The following is a 19,301-nucleotide window of genomic DNA, read 5'->3' on the forward strand; positions in this document are numbered from 1 at the left end:
AGAAGCTGTGTTCCACTCACCAGCAGTCCCAAAATCCTGAGGCGGGGGTCGTGGGTAGCTGGTGGGTGTCAGGCAACCCTGCGCTCCCGCTACCCTGGCGCTGATCCGGCAGGATGAGGCCTGTGGCCCTACTCAGGCCGGTTTCTGCTTCTCCTCTGCCTTCTTTACAGAAGCTCCAGGCCATGACAGCCTCTGTGGAGATTCATGGATTCCATCAAAGTTCTACACTCAGATCATCAGTTGTCCAGTCCTTAGGACCCTGTCTCTGAGAGCCACATGTTGACAGTCTCTCCTTGCTATCTTGACGTTTGTGGGTCTTTCGTGATACTCCCTCTGTTATTTATGACATTGGTATTTTGTGTCTGTTCTTTGATTACTTTTGATGCCAGTCTATCAATTATATTGACTCTTCAAGAACGAGGTTTGCATTACCTTGGTGTCTTTTTCTTTTCATGTCAATTTGTTGTATTTGAAGTTTTATTTATAACAATCTGAGCTTTTTCCTTCATCCTCTTCCTCTTCCTTTTCTTCTTCATTAACCTCCTTCTCTTCTCGTGCTTCTTTGTTTTTATTTCCTGTGCTCAAACATTTTTCTTTTCTAGTATAAGATCTACATTCCAACTGTTTGACTCAGCACTATTTGTCTGCACCTCACAATTTTGAAGTGTGTTTTCAGGTACATACAGCTCATGATGTTTCTTATAAATATTTTCCATTTTCTTTTATGTCTGTGGATTTTTGCACAGTATTTTGTTTCATTTTTAAGTTTTTAGGATGTCTTTTCATCTTTCTCTTACTGACTCCTAGTTTGAGTCCAACCTGATTAATATTTCATTTCATTAGCTTTTCAATAACAAAAAAGAATAGTGTATATTGGTTTCCATTTTGTGGACTCGGGTGCTCTCTTCTCCAAAGTCCGAGCCATTCAGTTGACAAATAGAATGGTTCAATTCTTGTGTCTTAAGGGTCAGGGGACAGGACTTCCTGAGTTTCCTTGGCTTACTACTTCCTTTGTGCCTGAAGAAATCAGTAGAGGGCAAGCCTACTGACAACAAATATTATTGTTTTCCTCAGGAAGTAGCTTAACTACACCTTCCTTCTGGAACCAAGTCTTCCCTTTGAATTGAAGACTGAAATGGCAATTATTTCCATTCAGCATACTAAACATATTCCACTTCTTTCCAGACATGTGGTTTCAAATGAAATCAGCACAGTCCTTGAACCCTTGCTGTGTAATAATCAATGTTTCTGAATTGGTACTATTGCGACTTACTTCTTTGCCTCTTGTTTTAAGCAGTTTGAGCATGGTGTGTTTGTGTTTTGAGCTCTATGACTCTTATCTATTATTGCCTCTTTTCTACTAAGCCTATATTGTGAGGATTTTAGAAAATAAATTCCATATATAGAATGATTTTAGACTTACAAAAATGTTTGGAAAAACCTATGGGGCATTCCCATATCACATCCAGTTTCCCCCAATAAGCATCTCACTGTAGCATAGCACATTTGTTAGACCCACAAACACATATTAACACATGCTCTAACTAAAGCTCGTGCTATGGTAGATTGTCTTACTTGGCACCTCGGTTCTATTTTAGGACTTCATATTACATCTGTTTGTCAAAGCTCTCTTGAATGTCCCTGGCTGTGACAGTTTCTAAGGCTATCTTTGTCTTTCCTGTCCTTGGCAGTTTGAAGAGGGCTGATAAAATTCTTTATAGACTGATTTGATCGTTAGATTTACCTGATGGTTTTATTGTGATTACAATGAAGCTGTGAATTCTGAGTGAATGGCATGATGTATCGTTATTTAATCACATTGTATAATCATGCCTACATGTTCATGATGCCCTAGTATTTGCTACTTGTATCCATTTTGCAAAGAATGCAACTCCCCACCCCCACCTCTTTTCTATACTGAACTCTTTGGAAATAAGTCCATGTGAATTTGCACTTAAGGAGTGTGGTGCTGCAGTCTACCTCCTCGAAGGCAGAGATTCTACATAAATTATTTAGGATTATACTCACATTTCTATATGTTTTTTTTTCTGTGTATTGCTCACAATCTTTCCCCCCAAACTGTTTTGCTATTGATTTTCAAAATGCTAATGCTGGCCTGGAGCTTTTCTATGATGGCTGCTTTTATGTTCCTGTCAGATTATGCTAGTGTCAGGGTCACCTTCTGTTCACTGTGCTTTTTCACTGGAGCTGGGATTTTTTAGTTCTTGTGACACTGAACCTTTGTCATGTGACTTATGTCAATTATGTTATGACTCTCACCCTTCGCGGACCTTTTTAATTCTTATGGAGCATGGAGTTTTGAAAACAGGTGATCTGTCCTTTTGGATTTGTACTTCAGGCTCTGCGCAGACTCTGGATGGGTCATTTGCTCAGCCTTTGTGTGCTTCCAGTGCCCATCTTTGAATGTACATATTTTTCCCTTAGAAAGTCAGTTTGGAGTAGGGGTAGGGACTGTACCAGAGTGTCATTCTCAGAGTGTTACTGTCCCCTCAGGATTATACCTATGTGTGCACAGCATATAGGGAACCCATGAATTCATAAATAGCATTATAGGGCCAGCTACAGTGTCTCCCTTTACTCTCTTTCCAGGATTTTCTAGGTTTCCATGAGTTCCCTTTAATGTTCTCTGGTGAAAAAACCTGGGTGTATTTTACCTCCTTCTGATTCTTCTTTTTCCTCCCAAACCCCACCTGCCTATAATGGTAGGACATAAAGACAGTCATTATACTGCTGTCTTGACACCATAGCACCTGAGAGAAGAGGCAGGTTCCATGCCCTTGGAGTCTTTATTTCTAGATGGCTCTGTTTGCTGCCAGTATAGCAAAACCCATATGATGAGGATTAGGAGAAAACAAAAAAAAAGAAAAGAGAGACAGAGAGACAGAGAGAGAGAGAGAGAATTTCCTGCATCTTCTCTGAGCATTGGGAGTGCTTTTTCTTCCACCTACAGCCAGAGCCCAGAGTTTCTTCCAGAGCTGCTGTTTTTAGGTAACCACTTTCGATTTCTCAGTCTCTTGGACTATGCCAGAGGCTTCTAGGGTAAAATGAAACATTTGCAACCCTTTGGTGTCCTTATTGTGATCATCTCCTTTCCCTATCCAAATGCTACTATTTCCTTTCAGAGTTCATGAGTTGCTGCTCTGTGCACCTGGCCAGGTACAACAGCTGCATCAGGGTTGAAACTGGATGAGGTGAGCCTGGTTCATCTAACAGAGAACTAGCTATGTTGGTGCTTTGTAATAAATTCAACAACCTCATGGCTTTCTATATCCACATTCTTCTTAAGTTTTCCCAGGTTACCAGAATGTCCTCTAGCAGAGGATTCTATCTCTAGTCACAAGTCTGTGTATTCCCTATCTGTGACAGGCAGTGGTCATGTCCAAAGGCCTATCTTCTCCAAGTCTTCCCAAGGGTACTGGCCATCTCTTTTCAGATTTAATAGTTTCTGCATGTAACCACTTTCAGTAAGTATTGATTGGCCACAGCTTGATGTCCACAGTGTGCTGTAAGGAACTAGGCCTTAGGCCAGTGGGTTGTCTGTCTTCATGAGGATAGGAGCCTTTTAAACTTCTCCATGGTGTGTTTGTTCCTGGAAATGAGCAATCTCTTTGGTCTCTGGCTCGTGTCCCCAAAGTATATTAATATCCAAGTTTTCGTTTGTTTTGGAACTCAGCTCCAATTTGGGAAGGGCATGGATAATTGAAAAACACAGTAATTGGACTAGATAGGCAAGCTGATCCAGCAAGGGCTTAGAAAGGACTTTGTGTACCACTGTTGATGGCGCAGTATGAGGCAGGAAGGTTTAGGTAAAAGCCCTAGAGAACCTAAAGGCAAACAGGTTGAACCTTCAGCCTAATCATGTACGGTATAGCAGTAATGCAGCCACACCTATGAAGGTGAACATGCTCCATTTCAACTTCAGCTCACCAGCAGAGTCAATAAAGTATAATCCAGTGGAAGCTGAGTTTCTCTCCTCCGCAGGAAGTCATTCTCTCTAGCTGCAGTTCCTTTTCTGGAGGTTTAAAGAGCCATGAGCCCAGTGCCTGAGAAGGACTTCAGCTGGGGGTGTTGCAGATAACCAGGATCAGTGACATGACCCAACTGAAACTGGTTGTGTGTCAATTTCAGGAAGCATGTGCAGCCCTGCTGGACCAGTGCCTCAGTTATGTGCAATCCAGAAACCCTAGAAGTACCCTTCAGAACTCTGAAAGCAACTTGAGTGTGGGGTTCTCTTTCAACCCAGTCTCCACATCCGCTGACGCCAGCCCCAGCCCAAGCCTTGTGATTGATGGAAGAAGTCTGGCCTATGCCCTCGAGAAAAGCCTGGAGGACAAATTTCTTTTCCTTGCCAAGCAGTGTCGCTCAGTCCTCTGCTGCCGATCGACCCCTTTGCAGAAGAGCATGGTGGTGAAGCTTGTCAGAAGCAAGCTCAAGGCCATGACCTTGGCCATAGGCAAGTACTTAGGCTGACCCTGCCGCTGTCTTACTTAGCCACTCCCTCTCAATGTGACCCAAATTTCTGATTCTGTTCCATCTAGAACTATGAAGTAAGAAAAGCCTGTTCACCTGTTCCATTTACAATATTATGCCCAGCGTGGTAAAGTAGAGCATTCCAGACATAAAGCATACATCAAAGAGCCACAAGATGTGGGTGGTAGCAGACACATGTAGTGTAGTATTATAAGATCAGCAATTGCTAATTTAAGAAGACAGGCTGGAGTGTAGACAAAATCTTCAAAGACAAGACTTTAGATAACAATTGTTCTACACAATCCAGCCATAGTGGTGTCCTATGTTAGCATATTTTGACTGAGCAGAGGCCCTTTTAAAAGGCGTTGAGATATTACATGCATCTTGGCGTCAAGGCTTTATGATGTTCTAAGAACTCAGACTGCACCATCCAAAAGCCCCAGTGACTCTTCTCAGCTGAATTTTGTGTACTGTTCTGAGATGAGCGTCTCATTAAATACATCCAAAATGGCACACACATCCATTTCAAGACAGCACAGTTTTAGATCATTTAAGGATTATATCTAACATTATTTTTCTTTGCGGGTACTCTTGGCTGGGGAACTCTTCAATGACAGGGTAGAGGTCACTTAGCATACCCTTAGGGAGCATCTCTCCCCATTTCTAAATTGCCTATAGTCTCCTGCACAGGCTTAGCCACTTCCTGGTGAGAACTAGGAAGGCAGTAACTATCATAACACCATTATAAATATGACCCATTTCTGGAACCAGTAGACTCAGTGATAAAGATATCTTTACCAACTAGTGAGACACATGTATTTATAGTATAATTTGTAGAAAGTGTGTATATTACCCTGTATCACCTGTGTACTTTATCTACTAGGAATAATCCAGTGTTAACTATGAGAACTTAGTAGCCATAGTCTGAACACTCTAAGGGTTATAGAGATCAGTAGTATCCACTAAGGCAAGTACACAGATGGACAAAAGGGTGCATGCTCAGGATACATGACCAAAGTGTCTACCATGACTTCCCTGCCTTAAGCTGAGGGAAGGTAGCATCTCCTCCAGGGAAAGAGAAGCTACTTTCCTATTAGAACATCACATCTTTTTTGGACCATGTGCCCCAGACTTAAGAACCTACTATTTAGATTTAGAGAGCCCCATTGTGCATTGTAATTATTTTGAAAGGGCCTTTATGGGAAGCTAGAGAGAATCCCGTTGTCCCCATACTTTTAATTCAACAAATACTACTAATTAATCATCCATGTTGAGCTTAGCCCAATAAAGAAAAATAAACTCACAAGGAAAAGACACCCTAATCCTGACCTATGTCATGCCTTGGTAATTCAACTATGAAAATGATTGAGACAAAAGGATTACACTTAGGACCACCCTTAAGAGTACATAGTAAGTTCAAAACTATTATGACAAACTCAATGAGACCCTGTCTCAAAATAAGTGAAGAAAGGACTTGGTACATAGGCCAGTGGCATAACACTTGTGAAAACTCTAGGTTTGATTTCTAATACTAAGGAAAGGCAGAAATTAAAGGGTCAACATATAGCCACATCATGAGTTGCCTTGACATTTGTGTGTCATGGACTTTTATTTTTACAGCTTGGCATATCTGCTTTGCCTTGGGTTATTCTGAGTCTAATTCTAAGAATGGCCACAATTGTCTAAATTATAATGGCTATGTCTGTGTCTTACATCCAAAAGATGTCCAGGTCTCTGACTTCTTGTTTTAATATTCCTCAGTCAACAACTTGATGGAACAAATGGGAGTTTTCTTTGCTATGCCTCAAAGAACCCAAAAGCATATCTTAGTTAATTCACAGTGTGCATAAAATGCTGAACAGAATTCAACCTGCTTGATGTAATAAGAAAATTGCTAAAGCAACTATGAGTTGGAGAGGTCCTGATGCCCAGAGTTGAGTCACTGCAACAGTGATGATGATGATGATGATGTTGGCTTCTCTTATTGTGCCAGACATCACATCAAGGACCTTTTCTATGTGTATCCTGACAGAATAGAGCCCACTGAATAAGATGATGGCTAAATTCTAGCTGATTACTGGGACAGCTTGATGTGATTGGCAATTCCATATACTATGCCTAATTCTGATTTGTTACCTCAGTTTTCCCAGGAAGTTGTTCTTCTTCCCTTTCCCCAGTCTTTTCCACAGAACTCAGTCAAGCAGGAGCCAAGACGTCAATGTGTCCATGTGCTTCTGTGAATTTCAAAATCAATGATTATTCCTGACTGTGTTGTTTTCAGGTGATGGGGCCAATGATGTCAGCATGATCCAGGTGGCAGATGTAGGTGTTGGGATCTCAGGCCAGGAGGGCATGCAGGTAAAAGACCATTTGGGCTGTCCTGTAGGACCAAATCACCCTCTTATCCCATTATAGCACAAGTTTTCCCAGTCTGTCTCTGGCCTCTTATTAAGGTAAAGGATCTGCATTCAGTATGGGCCAGTGCTCACCTTCTGCTAAGCTAGTAGAAGCTAAGAAATATTGTAATTCTATGAATGAGCCATGTGTGGAAACCCAAGGATATTTTGGGAAACTCTGACTCCAAGAGGCAAGGTGAGTCATAGCCTCCCCTAGCTTATCTCTGAAGGCATTATGTTTACTATTGCTCATCAGTGTCTATACTCTGTAAAACTTGCCTCATGACACTGTTCAAACCCAAAATCCCTCTGAAGATGGAAGGTAGTCACCCTAACTCCCATGGAAGTTCCATCTGTGCTTTTCATTTGTCTCTGTTTCAGTTCTAAATGTTCCAGAATTTGAATGCACCAGTTAATTTAAATTGTACAGCTTCTGGAGATAGCACTGTATCAACTTTTAACATCTGAGCAAGTTTGAGCTGTATATGTATATGTGTATGTGTATATGTATATGTGTATGTGTATGTGTATGTATATGATATGTATGTATGCTTGGTAAAGGTTTTTTTATTAGATATTTTCTTTATTTACATTTCAAATGTTATCCCCTTTTCTGGTATCACCTCTGAAAACCCCTTGCCCCTTCCCACTTCCCCCTGCTCACCAACCCACCAATGCCCACTTCCTGGCCCTGGCATTCCCCTCTATTGGGCTATAGAACCCTCACAGGATCAAGGGCCTCTCCTCCCATTGATGACCTCCCATTGAGGCCATCCTCTGCTACATATGCGGCTGGAGCCATGAGTCCCACCATGTGTATTCTTTGGTTGGTGGTTTAGTCCCTGGGAGCACAGGGGGCACTGGTTAGTTCATCTTGTTGTCTCTCCTAGGGGGCTGCAAACCCCTTCAGCTCCTTGGGTACTTTCTCTAGCTCCTTCAATGGGGACCCTGTGCTCCGTGCTTGGTAAAGATTGTAAGGAACAATTTATTCACTGAGTTTTTAAAATCATAGTTTTTATCTCCATTTATTCACAGGTTAGATCACTTATTCAATCAGAGATGATTTATAGAAAACTCACTATACATAAAGTTGTGCAGAAAACAATTTTCTGGCTTTGTATTAAAGAGCAGTCAGATGGTAGGCCTGGAAGTACAGTACAGTTGCCTCTCACTATCTGAGGAGCTGCTTTAACATCAAAGTTCACAGATGCATTAGTCTCCCACATAAACTGTTACATTTGCATAAACCCTGCACACACCCATCTATATACTTGGAATCATCCCTAGATGATTTCTTGTACTCAGTGTAGTGAAACAGTATATAAATAGTAGTTATGCTGTGTTGTTTAGAGAGAACACTCTACATTTTCAATACATTTTTACTGAATGTTTTACATCCACACTTGTTTGTGTCCTCAGATTCTGTTCCACAAAAATGAAATCTAACTTACATGCTTAATGGAACATGCATTTCTGTCCCAAATGCTTCAGATGCTCTGTGATTCTTCAGTCATTTACCCTAGTATTCATTCTTTCAAAACTCAGTGCACCTTCATTATTGCCTGACACAGACTTAGAAGCAGACACCATCAGACATATTACTGTCCTTAGTGGAGTAAGTTTAGAAACTCACAAAAAGGGGGACTGTCATTGGAAAGACAAGAGGACACAGCTCAGGAGCGGGGAGCTTACCTAGCACACATAGTGACTCCAGGTTGGATTCCAAGGGCTGAAAGCCAAATAGATTAATAGGCCACAGGGTAGACTTTAGGACTGTCTTTAGAAACATCTTCACATGCTGCAGATTCCTGACGATGCTCGCTTGTCTCTCTAGCCTTCTCCTTTCTTACCCACTACAAATCCAGCCAAGACACAGTACCTGTTCCTTGGTAGACATAGCCTATACCAATGCTGTTGGCTTTCCCACCTGTTCTGCTAGAGCTGAGGTGGTAGAAGCTGTGTTGACTTCATGTCTGCCTCTGTCAGAGCTTGACTTCAGCCTTTTATACAATATGGTGGCCAGAAGAGTTCACCGAGACTGAGCATCTCAGGCATAGAAGCTCTGTTGTCCATTCCAGCTCCTGACCTGAGGTGGCTGTCCCACAGTGACTGGACTGGTGACCTAGTCTGACTTCTCCATAGAGACTCAGCCTAGATTTTTCATACCCATATATAACAAGAAAAGCTCAAGATAGTGGTCTCTCACTTACTGGAATAACATACTAGCAACAGGGCAGAAGACGTGTGCCCATCTTGCATAATACATCCTTTATTACATGTCACTTGAAGTACATACAAAAGTATTCAGCCACACCCTACCTAGAAATTTGCTTGCTCAACGCTACCTGACTTACTGGCCCAACTGTTTCCAACACTGCTCATAAGACTCAATTCACAAGTCTTATGGATGGGGAATTACGTATTTGCAACAAGCCTAGGAACAGAGGTAACAGATAAGTCTCCTCACTAAGTATTTACCATCAAGGTCTTTCATATAAAACATTTCTTTGTAGGTCTTCTTTGCATATGGGATTGACAAGTATTCTCATTAGTCTTTCCTTAGGGGAAATAGAGAAAACTAGCAACTCTGAGAAATCCCTCCTGAATTTTTCCTTTCATTCATTCAACAAATATTTCTTGAGCTTCTCCATATTCATGGTGTTGTGTGGGCATTGTGAGGAGACAAAAGAAAATCAAATATGGACTCTCAATTCATGAGTGAATAGTGTTGAAGACAGCAGGAGGGGAAGGGAAGGGCTGAGAGTAGACCTCCACAATACCTGCCCTTCATACCCATACGCTCCCTGTCTGCATACACCAGCACCCAAGAGGGTGATTTTTGTGAACAAAGTGCATGAGTGCCAAACATGTAGAGATCTTCTTTATCTTGTTATTCCATAGACCATTTATTCTCTTGGAAAAGGTGTCCAAAGTACAACTCTGAGGATGTCTTGATGTCTGTCTGTCTGATACCCACTGGTGGGTTAGCTTTAGTTCATCTTTGAAATGTGGCTATAGTATAGAGAAAAGTACCATTGGCATTGGAGAAAGGTGGGATTGGGGGGTGGGGGGACTCCATACATCTCTATGTTTTGTGGCTTGTTAGAAAACAACATTAGAAGAGAAAAAAAATGAAGCCTGTATAAACTCATTAATCATATATCTAGTATTTGTGGCTTTAAATAGTTCTAGAAAGTGCCATTCATGAGCAACAGGGATTATTGAATGATTTTTCTGTTTAATTGGAGGACTTAATAAGACAAAGCCACACTTAGTACTGTGTTAGGCTGGATTTTTTGTTTCCTCTCCTATTTTCTTTGTCTTGCTTTTGTTCCATGCCAAGTGGGGCATCAGTGTGATGAGAATTACTTTCCTTTTCAAGGCTGTGATGGCAAGTGACTTTGCAGTGCCAAGATTCCGATACCTGGAGAGACTTTTAATCGTCCATGGACACTGGTGCTACTCCAGACTGGCCAATATGGTGCTGTATTTCTTCTACAAAAACACAGTACGTATTTGACATGGGTCTTGAATTGTACAATTTGTAGGATTGCTGCCTTCATAAATCATCAAGAGTCTTCTGTCTGCCCCATTGTTTTGGGTTTGTCTGTGATCTTAGCCTTACCCTTGTACCCTGTAATATTTGAAGACTAGCTCATGGGAAATGAAAACAGCTGCATTTTTTAAGGGGGAAAGTTCTAATAAGCAGGCAGACAGGACTGTTCATATATGACTTTGTAAAGTAGCATAATGACAAAGCCAGCAGTTTCCAAGTGATTTAATAGATAGGAGGTTGCTAAGTCTGTGTCCCTACCTGACATCTAATTCTGCTCTCGAGTATTCAGCCTCTCTGCATGTGTTTTGTAGGAGTGTTTCACAGGCATGGCCACAGAAGGAAACTGATTTCTCTGCTGTAGACCAGGAAGGTTAAAGAGAAGAGTATTCAGTGGACCTGCAACCAGAAAATTACTTAATCTTGTTATGTAGTTCAGGCATTGAATGGTGTCTATCAGAGACACACACACACCAGGCCTTGTACAAGGCCCCCAAGTGTGCCCTTGAACCTAGTAAAAAAGGGGGCTTGCACATCTTTCTGTGCTAAGAGTAGATAGATACTTTTCTGGCTAGCTTTAATAGGTAGCTCCATTAAGGGAAGACTCCTCCTAGGATAGATGTGCTGTGAATGTTTGTGTCTTTTTAGGGGCTTTTATTTCGAAGCCCTTCCTGATCTCTCCCACATGGTCCCTCATGTTTAATCCTAGTTCCTTCATACTCCATAGGCTTGCAGGATGGCACACAGGACCATCACAGAACTCTGACTCATTTGTAAGATTTCTAGACATTCTCCTGAGAGGGTGTTAGACTGCTGCTCTCTTGCCTCTGCCTCTAGCAGCTTGAGGCTAAGTGAACCAACAAAGAGACAAACTAAACTCTTGGGATAAATGAGAATCTAAACTTGTTCCAGAAATCTCACTGTCTAGGTACCAGAACTCCAGTATCAAAATATCTTGTCCTCTTCTGAAAAAGAGTAAAATAAGTTAAAAGGTTTAAAAAAAATTTTTTGGTTAAATATATTTTATTTTTAGATTTTTATTAATATTTATTTTTATTAGATATTTTCTTTATATACATTTCAAATGCTATCCCAAAAGTTCCCTATAACCCCTCCCCCCCGCCCTACTCCCCTACTCACCCACTCCCACTTCTTGGCCCTGGCATTCCTCTGTACTGGGGCATATAAAGTTTGCAATACCAAGGGGCCTCTCTTCCCAGTGATGGCTGACTAGGCCATCTTCTGCTACATATGCAGGTAGAGACACTAGCTCTGGGGGGTACTGGTTAGTTCATATTGTTGTTTCACCTATAGGGTTGCAGACCCCTTCAGCTCCTTGGGTACTTTCTCTGTCACCTCCATTGGGGACCCTGTTTTCCATCTTATAGATGACTTCTAATGAAAACCTTCCTGCTAACTCTAAGCCTTTGTCAGTACAGCTCTTTTGTATTCTTAATGGTTCATTCTGGAAGCTGACACATTTTCTTTCCTAACCTCTCCCACCCACTGGCCTGATTACCAAAATGTCTTCTAACAAATGAATACAAGATGCTCAGAACCAATCAAGATATGGCTAATTGAGTAGATTTAGAAATTAAATCAGATTAAGCTCTGCCTGGGACCACATCCAAAAAAAAAAAAAAAAAAAGAAGAAGTTGCACTGTTTCTGACCTTGTGAGTTCATGTCTCCATTCTTTGTAAGCCAGTATTGAATTGCCAGCATGGTGAGGCCTCAGATACCCAGAGCCTAGAGTTTCCCAGCTCCCTCTGAAGAAGTGACTGGCCTCTGTGGAGTAGGCCAGAATGGAATACAGCCTCATTTACTTCAGTCTTTTTAGTGGCAACTTAAGCACATTGCTTCTCAACTGATAGTAGGGTTTTGTTGTCTTGATAACAACCCATTACAAGTTGAAAATATCACAAATGGAAAACACATTCAGTCCACCTAGATCATCTGCTATCATAGAGTTGTGGCACAGCACCCTGCAACATTGTTACCTTGCAGACAGCTGGGAGCTTTGGCTCAAAATCACTATCCATCATTTTATGAGAGAATAAAGCCCAGGCAAAGAACCAACTCAAAATTCAAAATTTGGGTGAATGCATATTGCTTTCACCCTACATCAAAAACTTGAAAAAAAAACTAAATTGAGGCCTCATAAGTTGTAGACCATGTCTGTTTGACACCTTTGGGTTATAATTTCTTTTATTCTCCCCAAAACAAAACTAGGAATTAAGCTAGCTTATCTCTGTCATTCCCAATTCAGGTTTGCCAACTTGACAAGGTAGTGAGAATAGCATACTGTAAGCTTTCCAACGTTTTGGAGGTAAATAGAGGCCAAAGTGGCAGCCTGGGGTGTGTACACTCTCCTTCTGCTCACCCTGTTAAGCCTGCCTTTGTTGGAGAACACAGGGAGGAGAATTAGCCTGTTTTCCTTCATGTAAGATGCAGGGCTTTGTTAAGAACATTTATCCACATGAGGAGTTCAAGGGTAATCAGTCCTCACAGGAGAGAGTCATTAATTTTAAGAATAAATTGGCCTTTCCAATAAAGAGCAGAGAAGAACAGTTTCCATAGTAACTGAGCTTTGGGAATAAAGCTCTTTGGTACAATGAGAGGGGGCTCTTAATTATCTGAGTATTTTTCTTCCTGTTCCCTTTGACTCCATTTGCTTTACTATGACTCATAAGGCTGAGCCCACGGCGGGTGAGCAAGAGTGAGCTGTGGGCGGAAGGCAGGGGGGAAAAATCAATGAAAAGCCCAAGACTGTCAGTGGTTGGTGTGAAGGGGGGAAGGTTGCATATTAGGAAACTTAAGTCATAGATTAAAACAGTACTTGGGGGATTTAGTCATCGCTTCCACCCACATGGACTAGCATTTCTTCTGATCCTCAGAAGCAATTTTCTAGGCTAGATACTAAAGCCCAGAGACAGGTAAAGTAACTCTGCCAAGAGCTAGAGACATAAAGTAACGCTTTCAACAGCCATGAAGAGCTGTAGCCCAGAACCCTCACTGGGCTCAGTGGAAGATTCATCTACTCTATCACATCTCTTTTGGAGACTGGTTCCCTGCACCTTAAGCCAAGATCCATATGTGTTTGAACAAGTTGGATGTATTACTCATACTCTGATAAAGTGTTTTCATATCTCATTTCTGTAAATGTTAAGAGGACTTTGAGTTTGAGCCTCAAAGAAGGAAATGAAGACATTAAGCTAGGAAGAGTATGCCTCTGACAAGAGCTACAGTATACCAGAGATCTAATGAGTACTTTAAAGGTATCAGATCCTTTAATTCTCAACATCCCCCTCCTCCAGCCCCATGTAGGTCTCATTGGTATGGCCATATCATGGACAGGGAAACTGAAGTAGAGAGGGTGATATGATCTATGCCAGATTACATAGTGAGTCTGAAAATATATGTTGGGTTTGTATCACTATACTATAATAAGTGAAATAAATAAGTTATAAAGGAAACAGTTTTTATTTTGGCTGAAGGTGTTAGAGGTTTCTGCCCATAGACACTCGGCCCTGTTTCCTATGGGTTTATGGTGAGGCAGCACATCATGATGGGAATAAAGATGCTTACCCCATGGTTCTCAGAGAGGCAGAGGGAACTGGGTTTCCAGTATTCTGTTTAATGACATGCCCTCACTGACTTCCCTTCACTAGGCCCACCTGTTTTGTCTACCACTACTCCAAATAGCTCTGCGATCTGGGAGGGAAAAAAAAGCTTTAACTTAGGGGTCTATGGGAGACACTTAAGAGCTGGACCACAGTGTTTTATATCTGTCATTAGATTGCCATGCTCCCCATGTAGTAAATGCAGCCCAGCCACTGACAACCTGATCCAGTGAAAGTAGAAAGATCTACCTAACCCGCAGCACTGCTGAGCAGGCTATTCAGGCTCTCTGCTTCATAACATCTGTGTCTTGGCCTTGCATGTGTGTGTGTGCCTTCCTCTTATGGGAGCAGTTGATAATTTTTCACTGTTGTTTTTCAAAAGGAAAGTAAAAATGGGAGGATCGTGAATTCAGAGCTAGTCTGGGCCACATAGTTAAACCTTGCCTCCCCGACTCCCAAATAAAGGAGGAGAAAAGAAAACACAAAGAAAATGGGAAAACAAGAGGACATGGACTCAGAGATCTATCCTAGGGTAGTTGTTTGGGAAGAAAGGAAAATGAAGGCCCCAAGGAACAAGCCACAGGCCCCCTTGAAAAGTGACCCATTATAAGCCCCTGTCACACCTTGATTGTTTAATGTTGATCATCTCCACTCCTCTGGCACAAAAATCTCATCGCTCCCTAAGATGTTCCTAGGAATTTTAAATTCCTGTTTCAAGTCTCTTGAAGACAGGAGGTTGTGGTAGAAGAGGGTATGAGGCAGGCTACAACAAGGCTGGAACTTAGGGCTGCCTTTTGGGAAGAAATCACTGCCTAGCCACTTAACCTACAGCAAATCTCTACAAGGATCTTGGGTCCTTTAGATGAGTCTCAGTAGGGACAGCAAAAACAAAATAAAACTAATAAAGAAACTGACAAACAAAAACTGTTCTAAATGCCTTTGTTCTCTCTTGCAGATGTTTGTGGGTCTCTTGTTTTGGTTCCAGTTTTACTGTGGCTTTTCTGCATCGGCCATGATTGATCAGTGGTATCTGATTTTCTTTAATCTGCTCTTCTCATCACTTCCCCAGCTGGTGACTGGGGTGCTGGATAAAGATGTTCCAGCTGACATGTTACTGAGAAAGCCACAGCTTTACAAGAGTGGCCAAAACATGGAGGTAAGCTCCCTGTGTCTCCGAGCCCTCCATTCTCCTCTTAACCTTCCAGAAAGTAAAATTCCCCCAAATATCTACTAATAGACACCCCTGGGAAAAAATGGAAATTGTAGAAGGGATGCTGTCTGCTAGGCCCTGTAATACATTGTGTTAGCTTTTGCATTGCTATAACAAAAACACTTAGAAGAGACAAAGATTGTTTGCACAGAGGGTTCTGGCAGCTGCAATCTAGCATAGGGCAATTCCAATTGTGCTTCTGGTGACAGTGCCTAATCATCAGGGCAATGGTGAGAAACACATATTGGAGCAAACTGCTCATGTCAGGAACCAGGAAACAAAGAGGAAGCAAGCAGGACCTCATCATCCACTTAGCAGCATGGCCATAGTGACCTAAGGACCTCCTACTAAGTGTCACTTCCTGAAGCTTCCATCACCTCCCCCAAATGCTATTGCATTCATGAAAGCAAATACATTCAAGTACGTGGAGTAAAAACAGTCTCCACCTCAGCTTTCTCCAGAAAAATCTTTAGCAAATCTGCCTTGGTCACAGGTGGTAATGTGTGCTTGGCATAGTTAAAATGTAATACCTATGTCTGGTTTTTTATTTTATGTTGTTTTGTTTGTTTTTGTGTGTGTATTTGTTTTGTTTTAAGCAAGCTTCATTTTTTATTGGATATTTTATTTATTTACATTTCAAATGTTATCCTCTTTCACCGTTTCCCCTCCACAAACCCCCTATCCCATCCCCCGCTATGTCAGTATTTTAGTTACTTCTCTATTGCTGTGACAAAACACTATGACCAAAGCAACTTTTTAAAAGACTTTATTGGAGACTTCGGGTTTCAGAGGGTGAGTCTACAGACAACATGGTGAGGAGCATGGCAGCAGGCAGGCAGGCATACCCGCCAAGAGCATACCTCCCAATCATTCCCAAACAGTTCCACCAACATCCTGAGAGGTTGGAGAGTTGGCTTGGTGGTTAAGAATACTTACTGTTTTGGGCAGTGATACACATCCTGTACATATACAGGTGCAAACACTATGCATAAAAAAAAATAGACAGTTCTAAAAATCACTAAAATTTTAAGGCTAATTGTTAAGAGTCTTTCAAATTATTCATCATAAAACCTTTTCAAAGTGGAAGGAGGGCCCAGATTGGGGTGGGAGCATATCAGGAGGTGGTGCAGACTGGGCAGCAGGATCAATATTTTAGATATCCTTTCCTGATGAGAAGTTCCATAGTGAGCAATGTCTGGTTTTGGTTTTGGTTTTTCTTTTTTTTTTTTTCTGGGAATTTCATGAGTACTGACTGTACTGACATCATTTCTATCCTTCTGTCCTCTCCTGCCTAATTCCCCCTACTCCCCCCTCCCCCAACTTCTGAAATTCATAACTCTGCTGACCTATACCTAAAGGGCTCATGTTCTTGGTTCAAAGGTTCCCAGTCACCCAGATACCTGCAGCTCTGGCTCTGCCTGTTTTTGGTTTCTCATCCACAATGTTGGAGCCTTGCTCTCCTTGGCTCCTGAAACAAAAATTGTCTTCCAGGGCTTGGGGTACTTAGGGTATCCCATGCTTGGAGGAGACAAGCCCTTCTCTCTAATCCCTCCTTGTCTCTGTGTCTCAGGAATACAGACCACGAGCATTCTGGTTAAACATGGTGGATGCTGCCTTCCAAAGCCTGGTATGCTTTTTCATTCCCTACCTGGTAAGTAGGAACCCAGCATAGGTTTTCTCCTCAGCTGCTTCTAGGAACCTACAGTCACACAGAACTTAGCCATTTTGCTTTCTGTCTTTCAGGCCTACTATGACTCCAATGTGGATGTCTTTACCTGGGGGACCCCTGTCACAGCAATAGCACTGTTCACCTTCCTGCTGCACCTGGGTATTGAAACCAAAACATGGGTGAGAGCCAGGGGCAAGGCCACACTCCACAAGGGACTGGTATTATGGGACATGTCCTTCCCAGCAGGTGTTTTGCACATATAGAAGGCTACAAAGCTGCCCTACCTATGTGATAAAAGGAAAATAACACACACTCAAAGTTGCTGGCCTAGCTTTGAGAGACCCACCAACGACTGTCCTGAGCAGCTGTTTATCTGCCTGCCTTCTTGTCTCCTTCACTGCTCTGCTTTTGCCTAGCCCTTTCCTCTTGCCCTCATGATCCTGTCCCAGGCTGCTCCACTAAGGCCCACTGGCCAGCAATGGCAAGAATCTTCGCTAAGACCAGGAAGGCACACCCTTAACCATCCCTAATAAACTCATGTTGCTCATACTGTTGCTACTCTTAATGTGAAGTAAATGCCCTTTCTCTCTGGTTCCTTTTAGACCTGGCTCAACTGGTTAGCCTGTGGTTTCAGTACCTTTTTGTTTTTCTCCGTGGCTCTGATCTACAACACTTCCTGTGCCACATGCTACCCTCCATCTAACCCTTACTGGACCATGCAGACATTACTGGGTGACCCTCTGTTCTACTTGACTTGTCTCATCGCACCTATTGCTGCATTGTTGCCCAGGTGAGTAGCTGAGTTGGTAAAGCCAAGTGATAAGGGAGTGTAGCATATACACATCCCCTGGCCTTGCTGTGCTTAAACCTCCATGAGTCTCATGAAGCTCAGTCATGGCCCAGTTTAGAATCTGATTAGTTTTTGTGTGTCTTCTTTCTAGATTGTTTTTCAAAGCCCTCCAGGGGAGTCTTTTCCCCACCCAACTCCAGCTAGGACGCCAGTTGGCCAAGAAACCCCTCAACAAATTCAGTGATCCCAAAGAGACTCTTGCTCAGGGACAACCACCTGGACACTCAGAAACCGAGCTTTCAGAAAGGAAGACCATGGGACCTTTTGAGACTCTCCCTAGAGACTGTGCCTCTCAAGCTTCCCAGTTCACACAGCAGCTGACCTGTTCCCCAGAGGCCAGCGGGGAACCCAGTGCAGTGGATACAAACATGCCATTAAGAGAGAACACCTTGCTGGAAGGACTTGGCTCTCAGGCCTCAGGGTCCTCCATGCCCAGAGAGGCTATTTCAGAAGTATGTCCTGGGGATTCTAAGAGACAATCTACCAGTGCTAGTCAGACGGCCCGTTTGTCGTCACTCTTCCATCTGCCCAGCTTTGGCTCACTAAACTTGATCTCCTCGCTGTCACTGGCCAGTGGGCTGGGAAGTGTCTTGCAAATGTCTGGAAATAGTTTACAGATGGATAAGCAGGATGGTGAGTTTCTATCCAACCCACCACAGCCAGAGCAGGACCTGCACAGCTTACAAGGACAAGTCACAGGCTACTTATAGTATCACCTCCAAAGGGCCACAGGCAATTGTGGTGACAAAGAAATCCTTGAAATGGCCTTTTTATTATTATGTAACAAATGTTAATTTTATTTATGTTTATTATTTGCACAGAAGAGTTCTAGAAAGATGTATTTTTTAAATGTTTCCAAGACATATATAGGAAGCCAGAGGTACCAAAAAGAAAGTTTATTTTTTAAAAGTTCTAAGTAGAGTATACTTAAGAAAAATAAGAACACATATCTTTATCTATCTATATATAAAGTTTAAAGAAGAGTGACACTTGAAAAGTGTGTCTAGATTTATTTTTTCATCTCATTTTTGTAAGGAAAAGCAATGTGCATTGTTTCTTCAACACACATGACCCTCACTTTCTGCCAGCAGACATAAACATATGGTTAGTCCGGTGAAGCCTGGGATAGCTGTGGTGGGTGTGGACACAGGACAGGGAGGAAAGAAGACAGAGGGAAGGGCATGTGACCTTTGAGGCAAATACCTCCATTGTCTTCCAATGTTACTAACAGTGAACAGAAAGTGAAACCTTGAGGAAAACCCATGTGATGTTTCTGCCACCGCTCACATCTGGGCAGGCATTTCATAAAGTTTACCTCACGGGTCTGACAGCTCTGGTGTTTCGTGTATTTCTTGCTTAAATCATCACAGGCAATAAACAACCCCCACTATGCAATGAGAGTGTCTGGCGCCACTGTTGTGTGAAGATCCTGGTGGGTGACACAAGCTAGAGTGTTCTGAATACTGTGAGGACACTTCCTCATGCAAGTCCTTTCAGACACCAAAGAAAAA

At 42.3% G+C, this 19,301-nt stretch overlaps 1 protein-coding gene across 1 annotated transcript in view; it reads left to right on the forward strand.

The window, feature by feature from the left end:
* The window catches only part of Atp10a (ATPase phospholipid transporting 10A (putative)), a 99,532-nt gene extending 80,745 nt beyond the window's left edge, over window positions 1–18,787 (forward strand). Inside the window, exons 15-22 of the mRNA XM_029479570.1 lie at window positions 4,150–4,474; window positions 6,773–6,849; window positions 10,270–10,395; window positions 15,017–15,217; window positions 16,842–16,922; window positions 17,015–17,119; window positions 17,543–17,730; window positions 17,882–18,787. Of these exons, the coding sequence (XP_029335430.1) occupies window positions 4,150–4,474; window positions 6,773–6,849; window positions 10,270–10,395; window positions 15,017–15,217; window positions 16,842–16,922; window positions 17,015–17,119; window positions 17,543–17,730; window positions 17,882–18,500 (1,722 nt within the window). The 3' untranslated portion in view covers window positions 18,501–18,787. The remainder of the gene's footprint in view (window positions 1–4,149; window positions 4,475–6,772; window positions 6,850–10,269; window positions 10,396–15,016; window positions 15,218–16,841; window positions 16,923–17,014; window positions 17,120–17,542; window positions 17,731–17,881) is intronic.
* Window positions 18,788–19,301: the final 514 nt, after the last annotated feature.

The sequence above is a fragment of the Mus caroli genome, chromosome 7, assembly GCF_900094665.2.
Source record: "Mus caroli chromosome 7, CAROLI_EIJ_v1.1, whole genome shotgun sequence".
Lineage (NCBI taxonomy): Eukaryota > Metazoa > Chordata > Mammalia > Rodentia > Muridae > Mus > Mus caroli.